This window comes from Aythya fuligula, chromosome 2 (genome assembly GCF_009819795.1).
Source record: "Aythya fuligula isolate bAytFul2 chromosome 2, bAytFul2.pri, whole genome shotgun sequence".
Classification (NCBI taxonomy): domain Eukaryota; kingdom Metazoa; phylum Chordata; class Aves; order Anseriformes; family Anatidae; genus Aythya; species Aythya fuligula.
The window spans coordinates 134,425,622-134,442,132 of record NC_045560.1 but is presented as its reverse complement, the minus strand read 5'-3'; the positions used below and the strand labels follow the sequence as shown (position 1 = coordinate 134,442,132).

Below are 16,511 nucleotides of genomic sequence, written 5' to 3'. Positions count from 1 at the left end.
CTGCTGAAAGATTTGGCTCCATTTTTAACACTCTACGCAGATGCTGATTATGCTATTGGAAAAACATGCATATTAAAATATATATATTGGCCCAAGTTTGTTATTAATCTAGGCATGCTTGTTTAGAAGTAAGACAAGCATATCCAGTCCATATTACTTTAGAGATAATTGTTGAATTACAGAATCACAGAATTCTGTGATTCTGTGATTCTGTGATTCTGTGATTCTGTGATTCTGTGATTCTGTGATTCTGTGATTCTGTGATTCTGTGATTCAACAATTATCTCTAAAGTAATATGGACTGGATATGTTTGTCTTACTTCTAAACAAGCATGCCTAGATTAATAACAAACTTGGGCCAATATATATATTTTAATATGCATGTTGAATTCTGCCCTATCTATAGATGTTGCAGTCTCAGAAATTGAAAGCTAAATGGCAGAGTAGACAGGATGATTTAAAACAATCTAAACTTCATAGAATCAATGAGTTTTCATCAGCTGATTCACTAGTTGTTAACACAGGAGGAAAAAAGTGTGCAGCAAGTAGTTCAAATCACGGCTAGAATATAGGTATTCAATTGAGAAAACACATTTACAGGAATTTTGGCACAATTAGTTCAATGAACGCCTGTGATGAGCCATTGCTGAGAGCCTTGTAACAGGGTACTTAGGAGAGTTTCTTCTCATACTGCCAGTATCTAAAATGGGGCAATGGTGTTAAAGGCTCCAAGAGAGAGGAAAGTCTGCTTAGCATGAGCCTGTCTAAGGCTTCTGTCTCCCTGCCCACGGAAGAGCTACCAAGTCAGTGCACTTTATGCTAGTTAACTGTTGCATTAGTTATGATTGAAACAAATTCGTACCATCTTTAAGTTGTCTCAGTAAGCTCAGTTGTGACCTGTGACAGTTCAGCCAGCACTGTATAAAGAGCTGCGGCGTTCTTGGGTGTACCTCCAGGAAGGTCAGAGATCATCAGGAGGTGACCAACCACTGCTGCTCCCCGATAGCCTGGAGTCCCATCATCTGAGTACTTTTTCTTTCTTCAGTTTTATTTCCGAGCATAAGCTTTATATATATATATACATATATATATATATGTATTGCAGTTTAATGTGAGAGTCCAGTTCAATCACCAAATGTAAAATTTGTCTAGGTCATTGAGGAGTCATAGGATTGCAGTATCTTGAAGATGCTGAGTCTATGCAGCAGCGTAGGTCCTGCTGGTAGAGTATCAGTACCCTGCATCCTGAACTCCATTTTCAGATTTTAATGGCAGTTTCTATATTTTACATTACAAGGTTGCTACTACTATAGTATTTCCATCTCTAAAAGCTGAACAAAATGGTTACCAGCAATGTAAATGGGCAGGAGTTATCTTGGTCTACCTTGCTTTCTAGAATGCAAGCTGTGTTTCAGCTACCTGATGTAAATACATTGCTGGAGTGTGCTGTGGTCCTTTTTTGCCACTGACACCCATGAACCATATGGGTGGAAGACATTCACTATTGACTTGCAGTAGTTAGAAGAAGGCCTGGAGTAAACTGAAAGTTTTGAACTGATGACTTTTTAGGTTTTATAAAGGAGTAGGGACTTTCTTTCTTACAGAACCCCGCTTCTGATTTGCAGAACATGACTGCATTGGTATGCTTTTAGCATTGTATTTCTGAAGAACCACCATATTAAAGGAAAAAAATTAACCAAAGAAGTGCTTAGGTGATGAAGGGATTTCTGGCAGAAGCACAATAAAGGTTGATTTCTTTTGGGGCTGATTCTGATATTTGTAGTCTTTACATCCTATTAATTCCTCGAAAGATAAGCTGATACAAGAATGATTTGCCAGGGCCAACAGCTCTTCTTAAAATCTTGGCTCAGGTTATGTCCCCCCTTCTCTCCATACATAAGATAAAAGCACTGTGAATATGAGGTTAACTGAATTCAAATAGAAGACTCTCTCGAGTTATTGCATTCCTTAGAAAATAAATACATTTCTCATATGGTTGAGATTGATCAAAAAAGTATTCTGTATGCCAGTGATTACATTCCCATCTGTGATTAAGGTTTTCTGTCTGCATCTGGTTTTCACATTATATTTCTGTAACAAGAATCCTTTATATGGCAGAGTTCACTCTCTGTATTTTCTATTAGCTGCAGCTTGAACTACTGCACGGATCGCAGATTTACACATGTGGTTTTCATTACTTCATACCATTGAGAAAAAGTAATATTTGTTTGGGAAAGTATGTTTTTCAAAATTTCCATGGTAATACAACATGTTGATCCTTTTTTATAACACTCTTGTAAGACTACAAATTGTTTGAGGCATTCTACTTTCAGTGAAGTTCAGACTTTAGATGATTTTGCATGTACATTCCAGCAACAACAACAGTTTACAAATCAGGAGGCAAAAATGCATTTAAAAGAGCAGATTACTGTCAAATGGGTATGGCAGAATGCATCCATCACTTTGGAAATATGTGGCATATAGAGAAAATGAATCTGGGGCTGAAACAAAGGAAGATTAGTAACTTAAAAGTGATGTCTCCATTGTAAAGTGGACCACAGATGGGTATGTCTAATTTTTTTTTTTTTTTTTTTTTGAGTAAGAACTTATTTTTGTACAGTAAGAGATTTAAAAATCTTTTACCAGCCATGAAGAGGAGTATGCTATTCAGTAGACACAAATAGTGAATTGTTATATGTTACATAATTTAACATATTTGATCACAATTATTTCTGGTGGCCAAATTAGCAAAGGTTAACAAAACATGAATACATCTTTACAGATGGCTGCTGTGTGTAATTCTGAATCCAAAATATTATGTTAATTTAATGTTCCACTGTAAATCCATATTTCAACCAGATTGTGCTATCGTCACTCAGTAGAAAGCCTAATGTTTAAATGACCTCAGTGAAATTAATAGGGCCACTTGGTCAGTGAGGTATTTTTCAGTTTTGCTAGTGGCATGAGTTTATGGCCATAAAAATCAAATTAAACAATAACAGCAATTTGGGGAACGTTGTATGCATTTATGGAAATGTAATGTGTTATGCAAAAGTCTGAAGATTTGGAAAATACAGAATTCATGGTAAGGCACAACTTTAGGGCAGGTTTTAATGCTTGCATATGTACATTGTGACAATTACAGAATTAAAAAAAAAAAAAAAGTTATAGTTATTGCACTCAAGTCGGGGAGTCCTCATTATGTTTTGGAGATTATTTCCCAAATGTCAAAGGTGATTGTGTCATATTGAAAGTTTAACAGTTGCCAAATGCTGGGTACAGTCCTGCAGTCCCTGCACGCCTCTTGGTTTCACTGAAATCAATAGAAATTTGGCTCTGGCCAGGCTGAAGAGAAAAGTCCGAGAATGACCACGCTAAAGAAAACAGGACTTTGTGGTGAACTCCTTTGTTCTCTAACCTTAATTTTAGCTTGGGAAGGTTTGTTTTGGTTAGAGGAGGGTCCTTTTTTTTGTGGGAAGGATTGTGATTTCTAGCATCAGTATAAATACGGTCTTTTGAAAATGCCCTCAGGCGATACATTTTTTGCAGCATGATCTAGTCCAGGAGGCAGCCTGGGCTGGATTCTCGGTTAGATGCATGCAGCTGCGGCCAGATCCTTGTGCATGCTTAACTTCATGTCCTGAAATACCTGAATAGTGGATGCAGATTGAAGCATGTACATAACTGTGTGTGCCTGGCTCTGAAAACCTTTCTGCCTTGACATAATTATGAATCCCTGAAAAGCATATTAATGTCTTGGAAAAGCTGACAGCACTGTAATATAGACTCATGCTAATGATGAAGTATTTGTGTAACCCAAATAAACAGGTTTTGTAGGTGTTGAAGTGGGAGAGAAATTGCTTTTACAAAAGTGGGAGGGTGATTTGTAAATACATTGATACCTTTTTGATCTGTCTTTGTTAAAATATGTTTGCTGTTATGACTTACAAATGAGTATAGAGTTGTGCAATTGCAAGGTCTCTATTTTTAGTAACCATGTTCATTTAATAAATGATTCTCTAGAGCTTCTGTTGAAACAGGTAAAGTATATAATATTTTATATCATATGAATGTGTTTAAAACCAATCATTTTTACAGAATTAGTTAATAGGTGTTTTCATGGTAGAATACAGGCTGCCCTTACTCTGTTGCCCTTTATATGTCAGCTATTTTAAATGGGCAACTTATGAAACAGCCTTTGTCGAAGGATTAATACAGTGTTAAAGTACTGCCTTATATTAACTAAGAAAATGTGAGTAATTGATTTAGAATGATAGCGTTTCTGTCTTCCCTTTTTATTTAAAAGACTGCTATTATCATGCAAATGAAGGGGTGTGGTACTTCAAACTGGCTGTGATATGTGCTTTTTTTTTCTTTTTCTTTTTCTTTTTTTCATTTGTTGTTGTCAATAGAAAAGATTGATCTCTGGGTTGGTGAACATAATATCTGTCCCAGTCAGAAAAGGAAAGAGGAAATTAGCAGAGCGATTGGTGGAGAATGATATCTGTCAAAAGAAACACTTGGAGAGCACTGAGTTTAGTGATAGGTGACTGCCGGAAAAAAGGGAACTTTGAATTTTGTCAAGGTAAGGAACAGAAAAATATTTAATTTTGTAATATGCATACCTGTTAGAAGTTATTTTTAATGACTGTACCTTGCCTTGTAAACTGTAATTTAAACAGAAATCTTTGCCTTTAGCCTCCAAAGAGTCTGTCTAAATCAATCAAAATGTTGTCGTCAGTTTAATATCACTGAAAGAGCACAGCAATAACAATATAATTTCTCAGTGATTACTTTCCTAAAATCTTCCTTATATTGTAAATACACATATGTAAAAATTTTAACCATGTTTATTGTATTTTTGATACCATAGGTGCTTTTCATCTGGCATATAAATATTACTTGGCTGGGCTGTAAAAAATCATAAAGTTCTTTTTACTGCACTGTGATTAGGAACAGTATTTGCAACCAGGTTAAGGGACAGTTTTAATCATTTTGGCAAAATGGTTGTGTTTGTTATTCAGAGAAGGCCTCTAGTAAACTCATTGCATTGGGAATCTGTGATAAACTTAGTTGAGATGATATTGAGAATTAATACATCAGTTTCCTATGTGCAAAGATTTTTACCATAGTTGAAAAGTAAGTCTGTTATGGCAGAACAAAACTTCTCCTTAACTTACAACTGTCATTCCTGTCTTTACTGGAACTACATTTTTTCTCCTAAAATGGTGTGTCTGGATAGCAAGAAACTACTAAACCGATCTTCAGTGCTTTCCAACACTCTTGATACTTTCTTTTTCAGTGTTGGCCCAATTTGCCTCTGACACAATTTAGATAGAGTATGATATCAAAATAAATTGATCAAGAAGTGTGAGTTCTCTAGACTCTGCTCCTGTTTGTTTTAAAGGGAACTCAAGTCCCTCATCTTTCCACCCTGCTTGGGGTCCCACGGTATTGTGTGGGTGCAGTACTGCAAGGAGATGAAGCACAGCTCGGGGTGCTGGCAGGAGGCTCTGCCCATACCTGCAAGGCACGACTCGGAGCACTGCGCACTTTTGTGGATGTATTTTAAAAAAATAAAAATAAAAAAATTAATTCCTATTAAAAATAAATTTGCATTCCATGAGTTCCTAGCTTATTTTAAAACAAGTCAGTCCATCTCTGCGATCTTGCTATATGTGGAGTGTGAAAAAGAATGAGTATTCTTTGCAGAGGTTCTTGTTGCATTTCTATTTTGCTGATTTGACAGTGTATAGCTTCTGACTGATTCTCCTCCTTGCTTCTATCTAGAGTCTATTTTTCAAAGTGCAAGTGTACCCCATATGGGTAGTTGTTGGTTAGTTTCGTTTGTAGTGTAGATCTTCATGAAGGATTCAAATATAAATAAATATAAAAGTAAATATTTCATGCCTGAAGCATGCAGTGCTGGCATACTAATGGGATGTTTATTGTGGTTTATTGCTGTCAGAGCATGTGCAAGATAATGGAAATTTCCTACAACTTAGGAGAAAGTCATGTTTTCTAATACTGATCATTTTTATTAGAAAGAGGAAATGAATATGACTGAAACTCACTTCATCATTATAAAGCCCAAACGATCTTGCATTGTACTACTGAAATATTCATAAATGGGAGTGAACAGCATGTCACCTGTCCTGTTAACCATGGAGCAGGTCAGGCTGCCTGTATCACCTGGATGCAGGCACATTTTTATCATTTAAAAGTTATCGTATATTAAACAATTCCCCTCCCTGTGCAGTCCTACCACAGCATAGCTTTATACCAAAATAAGCATATCTTCTTTGTAGCACAACTTACAGAGTTAACCATATTGTATAATTTTCACCTTGGTGATAAAGATGATCCAAAACTACTTTGTAGCTATTCTATGAAAGAAATGGCAATGTGTGGTAAGTAATTGTTAGATCTTTGGGCATTCCCATTTTGAGATTTATTTGGAATGAGGTGCCTGAGTAAGGTACCTAAATCTGGATGTATGTGTTTGTCACACATTCAAGAATTTTAGTCTTAAATGGCCAAGAAGCTCCTTGCTGAAATTTGGATGAGTGACTCGAGAGATGTGCCCAACACTCTTATATATATCTTTTGAAATCCAATGAAAAGCTTCTGTTCTGTTACCCCAGACAGCTTTGCCCTATATATTATAGCAACTTTCAGCCCACTTCCGTGGATGGGTTGGCAGACAACTCCATTTCAAATGACATGGTGAAGGATTTAGGTTTCATTAAAAACAGGTAGGTCAGAGCTGAATAACTGTTCTCACAGAAATGCCTGAAGTCATCTTCATTTAATATGGACTTTGTTGTGCCCAAGAACTTTTGACTTACTATTTGAAACCAGAATGGAATAAAAAGCAAGATAAAAGGTGGTTGAACCTATTGTTTCCTTGAAGCAGTAGGCTACCTACACTTCTGTTTCCTTTCATGCATACTCACCCATGTTTTGTTATTGCAATGTCTTCTTTCCTTGGTTTCCTTTTTTCTCTTTCTTTTTTTTTTTTTAATGTTATTTTTAATTTATGTTTATGCCAATTTTTTGCTTACTTACACATCTTAAGGAGTACAACTAAAGCAATAACCCCCCCCCCCCCCAACATAGAACAGATGTAAAAGGGTTCTTGGGGACGAGTGCATTATAGACACAGGATTGTCATTACCCAGCTCACAATCAGATTTTTGTCTGTTCATGTGGCGCACACCTGTGGCTGGCTGGCATTACTCTTGATTGGAGTGTGAGAGATCTTAATGAAAAACAAAACTCGGATGACAAGAAGAGACTCCATGGCGCACATGGGTTACTTCACACATCGTAAGAAAGTGAAATTCTAAGTCTGCTGGGCTTGAGGTGAGGGAGGGAGTGCGAGTGACTCTGCAAAGAGAACCAGGGCCCTGCTTATTGCTGTCTTGCAAATAATGTGTTTTTCTCAGTAGGTCAGGTTGATTTGGAACAGTTCAGAGTGGTGGCCGTTTCCTTCAGCAAACTCTCTGAGCCAGTAAGAACATACTGGGCAGGAATCCAGCTTCTGAAGTACAAAGAAAATAACCTATAATCTATATAAAATGCTGGCGGATGGAGAAGGGAGGAAATTTACAGAGAATAACCGAGTTTTAGAACAGCTATGTTAAAAGCAGAGTATATGAGCTTGTGTATGACATTTGTATTTTTCACATTAAAATAAATACAATCTTTGAGATGAACAGACTGCAGACACTCATAATAGGATGTATTTATTAGTAAACTGAGACAAAGCACTTCAGCTGCAGTTCCCTTTTCAAAGTGAATTTCTGAGTTTGCAGAGTTTGGTTTCCCTTTTTTTTCTCTCTTGGTGATGTGCTGCGGCTCTGATAACGTTAATGGGCTTTGCCCCACATGGAGCATCGAGTGTATTGTACCACTGCTCACTGATCCCAGGTCAGTGTGATGCGTGAAATCAATTTATTTGAATCTCTTTGCCTGTATAGGAATTTGGCTGTGTGCCAGTTGTTTTCATTTAATGTTCTTTGTGTTGAACACAGACAAGCAGGCATGCTTTTGTGCTCCTCTTTCTTTTGGTCTCTCTCTCACAGCCAATATTCTATTCTGTGGGTTTTCAGAAGAAGTAAGAATATGTTACCTTTTTAAAATCATTTTGTTTAAATAGTATTTAAAGAGCGTAGAAACTAGGTCAGCCAGGGAGCAGCATGTGTAGGGCTTTCACGGAATATAGGTGGTAACACCTGCATTCTTCTGTTTCTAAAATTTTTGGGAAAAAAAAAAAAAAAAAAGAAAAAAGAAAAAAAAAAAGAGAGGAGACAGGTTTATTTTTCTAATAACTGATTCTATGATTTAAATCATCTGGTCAAACAGACTCTCCAATGATGCTTAAATCAGAATATTTTTTAAAGAAGTGAACATCTGACGATCGGTTGGATGAATCAGAGAGATTTTTCAGAATCTTCTTCATTTTGAGTAATGACCTCAATGTAAGCATTAATTTGGGAATCCCTTGTCTCATCCTAGACTCCTGCCTGCCTGTTCTGCCTCCCCCAGTTAGCTCACTGTTAGAATGTCTGCCAGAAGAACAGCTATCAGAAAGTAACCATTCCTTTCCTTTTTCCTTCTTTGTGTGGGGGAAATGGCAAGGCATGTGGAACAGAGCAAGTAATTTCGCCCTTCTTAAATAGCAAAAGGAGTAGACAGCAACAGCACATATTTCCAGGCAGATTTGTTTTAGAGCTTGGCATTGGGAGAGACGGAGAGCGAGAGTAGAGGACTCTGTTGATGCTCCAGGCAGTTCTTGCGGAAGTTGATATGCAGAAGCATGGAGCCGCGGCGCAGGGGTCAGACTCGTACACATCAGCCCCGTTTCCTTGTTTAATTACCTGAAGAGCAAAACATCCAGGCTGAGAGTGTGTGAAAATCCAGTATCTCGAGCAGCAGTTTGCCGCTCTGACATCCTGCAAGGCCAGCCCTGTCTGTCCGCAAACGTCAGGGCTGGTTCCTGACAGCAGGCTATCTCTGCCGGGCCTGGGTTCCTTCCATTCAGGAGGCATTGTGTGGAAGAGGGTTTGGTCAGGAATTTGAGGTTCCTGCCGGTTCTTCCAGCCCGGACAACACTGTGACAGATAGGCCTGATTCTTTTTTTTTTTAAGGAATAATAATAATAATTAAAAAAAAAAAAAAAAAAAAGGCTCTTTTTAGTCCTTTCCTTGTAATTCTGGCATTGGTATAATACTGACTGAAACAAAGCAGGTTAACCCTTTAATTTCCAAATCAACACTTTTTTTTTTTTCCCCTTTTATACTTCGGAGTTCTCTTTCCCCTTTCTTAACCTTTTTTATTTTTGGAGGTAAAATCTTCCAAAGAGCAAGTTCTTTCAGACTTGAGTTTGTGCTATGCTGCAAATAAAATAAACTTTTGAAAATGTGAAAAACTTTTGCAGTTATTGTTAATGTAATCATCATACTTGGCATTTTAAATTTCTCATTTTCAGCATGCTTGGCAACATTATTTTATTCATCCCATGGCATAAAACCAAGCCAGTGTTTGTTCTGGCACAGCCTATTAAAACAGCGGTGGCAGCTATCAGCACTTCCATTCTTATTATTCATGTGATTTTCTTAGGTGTCCAACTTTGTGTTCAGCTTTGAAATATTGAGGTAGAGTGGGTTATAGCCTTTGCTCATAGCTGCTGTGTGTTGAGGTAACTAACTCCCTGCAACCAATGGATTTTTCTCTGGGCAGAGCCATGAGTGAGGCTCTGTGAGTCACATTGGCCCTCAAGTAGAAAGTCCTCTTTGGGTATAAAGTTCCACATTACAAATGAAAGATACTGAAAGATAGACAAAAGTATTGAATAGATATATATGTTCATGGAAAATTGAAATATGACATATTGTTTGAATGATGAAGGATATAACTTACTTTGAAAATTTTAATTCTCTAGTTTGTAGCACATGGCTGTAAATAGTTGTATTGGCAGAACTTAAGATCACAAGGTGCAAGTAGTAGAGGGAGGGTACATGTTAATCTGGCTTTGCAGCTAAAGTTAGTGTAGCATGTGACTATTGTCTTTTATTGTTGTGGGCAGAAGCTGGTCCAAGAAATATCTTTGTGGTTATAGGAGTGGAGAAGAGAGAGAGCTGAGAGTTAACTATGTTTTTGTTTTCTTTTGCACTGAAGGCTTTCAGTCCAGTCTATAGAGTTATTCCTGTACTTGTGAAGGACTTTTTCACTTGCTGATGGTTTCATTTACTTTGTAGGTGCAATCAAAATTGCTCAAACAGTAGCTTAAATTTTCCTTGGTAGTATTTCATTAGAATTTTGTAATAAAGATTTAAGGGCCCACTCTTCTTGCACACAAACATTAATGGCCATTACCAGGAAAGGGTTTATAGGGGACTCCTCATTAACAGAATGTGCCCTTCTGTGGGCATCCGCAGCTGTGAGTAAATGATAGCGTAATGGGACCAAAAGAGTCATTATGATCTATTGTGCTACTAATCCTCCATCTAAGAAGGATTTGCAGGGGATGGTGCAACAAAAGAGTTGTTACAGTGTATCAGATCGATAATCGTGATCTAATAAATTCTTAAATAATCCTCCACCTTTTAGAATCAGGCCCCTTTTTCAACATGAACACCTATGCTACTTTGGTGTAAAGGGGCCTTTAAGTAAAAGTGAATCGCTTAAACATGCGGTTTTAAATCCCTTTATCCTGTCCTACTGTAAAGAAGCTATAGTTTAAATAAGAATTGCTGGTATCTATAGGATGAAAAAAGATGGTCTATGCACTCTGATCAGTGTCATCTTCCTGCAGAGTTTGTACGTGTATAGAAAATTGTGTCTGTATAAGAGCATATATGACTTTTTACTAGTACTAATTCCAATGTGTTACACACCCTTAAATTTTGTAGAGCTCATAACCTAATGAAGTGGCCATGGCCTAGCCAACCATTTCCCACCACAAACAGCAGTGCGGGAACAGTATAGTCCATGGACATACGGTGACAGCAGTAACCACGCTGTCCTTCCCCTCACCTGATGGGTGTCTAGCTTCTCTTGGAAAGTGGCAGAAAACGATGGTCCTTAATGCACAGTTGCCACCTCTAAAATCCACCAGAGATAATGGTTTTAAATCATCCTTCTGTTTGAAACTGGGAAAAATATTTAGCGTGGGCATCTCTGCGAGCATCTACTGTGACAATCTTGCTTAAGGTAAGTTCTCGCAGATAGCGAGTCCCAAGCTAGTTTGGGCTGTATTAAAACTGGCACCTTGCGTCGTGCCCAGGCACTTACTGCTGCTCTTTGCAGATGTTCTCCTAGTGTGAAGTGGTGTAATTTGCTCTTGGTAAGAAATTCCACTTCATAATCACCTCTGCATTCTTCTCTTGCTTCCCTTCTGAATGGCTACAGCTAAGCACCATGTGGAGTACAACACAATTAGATAAAATGAAATGATATTTAAAGGCCTGTCTTCCTAAACGCCCCTCCTTGTTCCTAAAGGAACAAAGATTTTGTATTTTGATTTCCCTTAGTTGGTATGGGATTCATCTGGGTCTGCCTAAAAGCACAAATCTTCGGTCAGTCTGTTGTACATCCAGAGAATGCAGTATGCTTTCTCTTCAGATTGCACAACATTTAGTGGATCGCGTTTTGTAGTGGAAACTGAGCGGCATGGTATGTAGGATGGTCAGGAGATGGCCACAGGATCAAGAACATACGGTGGCAGCAGAGAGGAGATGGGACGCTGAGCTGGAAAATGAGACAAAAATGTGTGAGAAGGTGTAACAAAGGAAACAATAGAAAGAAGGATTTTTTTTCTGTGAAAATCAGTACCTTCACTTTGTCACACACAAGCAATAATGCTTTTCCCTCATTAAGGGTTGAATGAGTGTGTACTGATTCAGCTACATTTCCAGACACTGAACTGCATCAGAGCAGTTAACTTTTGGTGATACTGCTTTCCCATTTTAGCAATTACAGGGTCTGCCAGTGGGTTGTCCTATTATAACTATGAGAAGACTCATCCATAACCACTTCTGTTAAGACTTAATTTTCTTCATGTAAAAGGTGCCCCCTGCCTTTATGCCATTAGACCTTCTCCATCATCAGGGAAACTTAAAATATTTGATGAGGAAGTGGCTTTCTCACCTGGCTCTGGAAAGAAAGTAATTTAGGTGGGGAAATAATGTTTAGCTGTCATAGATCTGCTCAAATATTTATTTATAGTCCTCATTCATTGCACTTTTGAAATTACTCAGTGGTTGACTGATGTAATACTAAAATAAAGGTATTAATAGTAAACACCAAACATATTGTACAGAGACACTGCTGTGATGTTACTGGCACTACTATTTATATAAACATACAACAAGACACACAGAATGGCCTGGTTTCCTGCTCATTATAGTGGAGGCCAGCGTAAAGACTTTGCTGTTTGATGTCAGACTTCAGCTTTATTTTTAGAATGCTTATCAGATTGTTTTATAAGCACATTATCTGTATATTGCTGAATATATATGCATATATAATGTATATGTATGCATATATTCTGAATAACAATTTTGTTGAATGATGCTATTTTCTAATTTAACTTTTAAAATAATATTTTATTGAATAATGCTATTCTCTAATTTCATGTTCTTTGAATGTATCTGATGACTATTGTGGTTTGTAAATCTGTACTGAAAGTGCTCAGCAACAATAGATTCGTATCAAAGCTTCTTTGAACAAAGCTTTTCTATGATTACCAAATGGAGTAAATAAGTACAAACTGATCAATATATGACAAAAGGGTAAAGGAGGGAGGTCAAGAGGTAAGAATGTTTCCATATAAAACACTTTTTTTTTTTTTCCCTGTTGAAAATGGTAGTATGAGCATAAATAAATTTGTGTATTGCTGTGTATTTGCTCCACCTGGTGGATTTTCCTGAAAGTGTTTTTAATCTTTGCTAATAAGGGGAAACTGTCTTTAATTAAATAAAAAAACATAGCACCAAAAGTTAAGATGGCTTTTTTTACTGCAGAAATAGCATTGCAAGTAGAAGATTTGGGGATATATAAATAAATAAATAAAATTAGATATTTCTTTCGGCCACACTCAGGCACTACAGTAATCTCCATGAATATGTAGCATTCCCAAGCAATTACTGGTGACAGTTTACTCTTGGACTCATCTAGAGATTTGTAATTAGAAAGTCCAATTGTGTGGCTCGTGGGGCTGTATATGGTCAGGGAAAGTGAGGATTTGCCATGTATCCCCCTCAAGCCACCCCACAGACAGCAATTCTTGAGCCCCTCTGGTAAGAAATAGCAGTGCTATTGGAAAAAGAGAGTTACTGCACTGAAGTGTTAGTGCTGTACATCAGCATAAAATCTGTCTGTTATTAACCTAGCTTGCAAACATTGTTTTCTTTGGAATTCTTAAGGACCCGGTTATGCTTTGATCATCTCATTGTTCTCCTTAGGTTATTTTTTTCCTTTAGAGTGTAATGGCTCCCTAACAGAAGGTGAAGTTTAGAAAATAGTGTCTCCATATGCAAGGGATTTGGAGACCTTTTTATTGTCTTTAAAAATGTCATTCATAGTCCTCATTAGCATTTATTGTTGCAAGCGTACAAGCAGAAAATGTGAAATTGGTATGTCATGAATAGCTCCACAGAGCTCTAGAGCCCTGAAATTTTGCCTGCAGTGTGGTGTGGGGCAGGCATTGAGAGAAAGCTGTCCAGATGGCTGCCAGCACAGAGCAGAGCTGCAGGTTTTTGTCTCTGGTGCTGAGAGGAGGGAAAGTTCACTGGAGCATACGCTATCACCCCTTGCGTTTTAACAAAACTAACTCGCCATCAGTCAAAATGGGGAGGTGGTGACATTGAAACAAAAGTTTTCAATATAATGTAACAGTCCTTGTCAAATGAATAAAATATGTTTAGTTAGTGTCACAAATATTGACATGTTACAAAGAAAAATGCAAGGCACGAATTTATGGCTAGTGGTAGATCCTCTTTCACACAAATATGCTCTCACGTTATCTTTATTATGAAAATCCTATGCATTGAAAAGACATTGATTAGAGGTCAAAACTAGGGTTAATATACTACAGCAGGAGGAGTTTCCCTACCCATGTTAAATGAGCAAACACTCTGAGTGTCAAGTCAAAAAGCAACCGAATGCTTGAACACCCCCTCTTTATTTTTTCCTTTATTTATTTTTCTTTTTAATCTTAAAATATGATCTTGTTTCATGTGGACCAGGTATTGTCATCCAGGTATCTCTGGGTCACACCACTTGTGTTCTTTCTACTGTCAGTGAAATGGCATCTTCAGTATTTTTTTGTGTCCTTTCAGAAATAATATCAAATAGGTATCATTTTTTTCAAAGTGCATCAGTGATGTTTATGCTTAGATGGTGTGGTAATTTCCTTTGAATATAAACAATGATAAAAATTAACAGTTAATCATAATTTACTTTGCCCAAATTGTAGCAAATACCTTATTTAATAAAAATGCAAGAGGAAGCTTGTTTTAGCTCAGATCAAGCAAAGGAAACAGACACCACAGCAGGTACATACATATGACAGTGTCCACGTGAGAGTTTTACTAAAATGCACACGTAGAGTAAAACAGCATGCCTTCTTTAAGGACTGAAGCCTGTGTTGGCCCTCCCATTCAGAGTCAATTAATTCTCAGTAGACCTATTCTTCTCTTAGCATAGATCTTTATATACAATTTTCATTGTTTTAAAACCTGAAATACACCTGAAATATCACTGGGATTTCTGACAGCTTTCAACAAGAATGTTTTTTTTGTTTGTTTGTTTTGGTTTTTTTTGGCCCTCTGATTTAAAAAAAAAAAAAAAAAAAAAAAAAAAAAAAAAAAAAAAGGCAATCCAGCTTGCCATGCTTGTCCCATTGCCAAGGGTACTTTTTCTTAACAGATGATTTGAAATCCTTTGTAGAGGACTAATTTCTGAGTATATGGCTGAAATAATATAATTTAGTGCTTTATCATCTCCAGTGGATTTAATCCACTATTCCTTTAGTTATGACTAGGTGTAATGTGATGAACAGTTTCTCTTAGACAATCAAGAATATTTTCTTCCCAGCTTGATAACTACAGCTTTAGGATATTACGTATTTGTGTAGGTAATCTCAGTCTGTTTCACAGAGCTATGTATGTTTTAAAGATCCCATTTGTCTTTTTTTTTCTGAAGTTCAGAAAATCTTGCCAATAAGGAAATGGTTAGGGAAATGTTTAGCGTTATCTGGCAAATGTTTTGTGTTGCATGTATTAAGAGCTACTGTTACAGATAAGCACATATCTCCTTGGAATATTTGAATTCTGTTTCCCAGTGAAGAAATAGAAAATAAGTTTATAAAGAAGTGCCTTTCTTTAATAACTTCAACCCTTTTGTGACAGTGCAGTAGGAACAAGAGAGGGTAGGTGCGGGGCCACAGAAAAAGACACGGTCCAGGTAGTGCCAGTGTATCACAGGTAGACTACTGTTGCATCACTGGCAGCCAGAAAGTAGCAAGCAGAAAGTAGAGGTGTTGCCTTTGCTGTACTTTGGTTTGACAGTCAACTGAAGAAAGTTAAGAAAACATCCAGAAGTAGTTGTCCCTGTCTCCCCCCCCCCCCCATCAGCTCTACAGCTCACACATTAGGTGGGTTTGCCCTGTCAGTGGGATGCCTTAAGAAAACACTAATAGCTTCCAGCTGGGTGGAAAATCAAAACGTTTGAGGGCTGACAAAACTAGCAGATTTGAATTTGAAAGCCCAGCTAATGCCTCCATTTTTATTTACCACTCGCCCATAAAAGATTATTTTCCAATATGTCAGCCTCATTTGGTGGCCAGTGGTCTGAAAGTGAGAGTGGAACAAGCAAGCGGGGAAATCTGGACATTAGTGAGTCCGCCCTTTCAAGCTGGTGTGCCACTTTGTGGAATGGCCTCTCCTCAGGTTGGGGGGGTCCTAATGACCATTCATCAATGCTCGTTGACTGATCATTGAGTGCCTTCTCATTCAGTTTATCAAGTCTTGCACATAAAAAGTCAGAATAAGCATTATTCAGCTTTGTTAAAGCCAACTAGGAGTAAAATGCTCCATTTGAACCCATTTTGCCCTTGGTTTTTCACTTTGTTAATGCAGTCCTGCTTAAATGAGTGCTTTTATTGGGTCGGTTAGAATATCTGAAACTATTAATTCTCTTGTATTGAATAGCTGGTGGCAGGCCAGAGCAGATGGGGTAGAAAACTATTTGGTTGGGTGTATTGCTTTCAATTAGGATCAATGAGGTTTCAGCTCCTTTGAATTAACTCACTTAATACCCACTGTGTGAAGTCACAATGTATCACAACAGTCTGCTCTAAGTCGAGCGGGAAGTTGAGAAGTCCTACAGAAAAGCTTTGAGTTAAATTCTTCCTTCACTGTTAATAGAGACCTTTCATTAACTACAGATGCATTTCAGTGGACTTCCAGTCCCTGTTATTAAGCTAGGTTTAAGCAAAAGGCAGT

At 37.5% G+C, this 16,511-nt stretch overlaps 1 protein-coding gene across 2 annotated transcripts in view; it reads left to right on the top strand.

The window, feature by feature from the left end:
- Window positions 1-16,511, top strand: part of RUNX1T1 (RUNX1 partner transcriptional co-repressor 1) — a 111,762-nt gene that overhangs the window by 15,426 nt on the left and 79,825 nt on the right. Inside the window, exon 2 of one of the 2 annotated variants that reach the window (XM_032182358.1) lies at window positions 4,413-4,585. The exons of the other annotated variant lie outside the window; for it this stretch is intronic. Within the exon in view, the coding sequence (XP_032038249.1) occupies window positions 4,498-4,585 (88 nt within the window). The 5' untranslated portion in view covers window positions 4,413-4,497. The remainder of the gene's footprint in view (window positions 1-4,412; window positions 4,586-16,511) is intronic. 2 annotated transcript variants of the gene reach the window in all.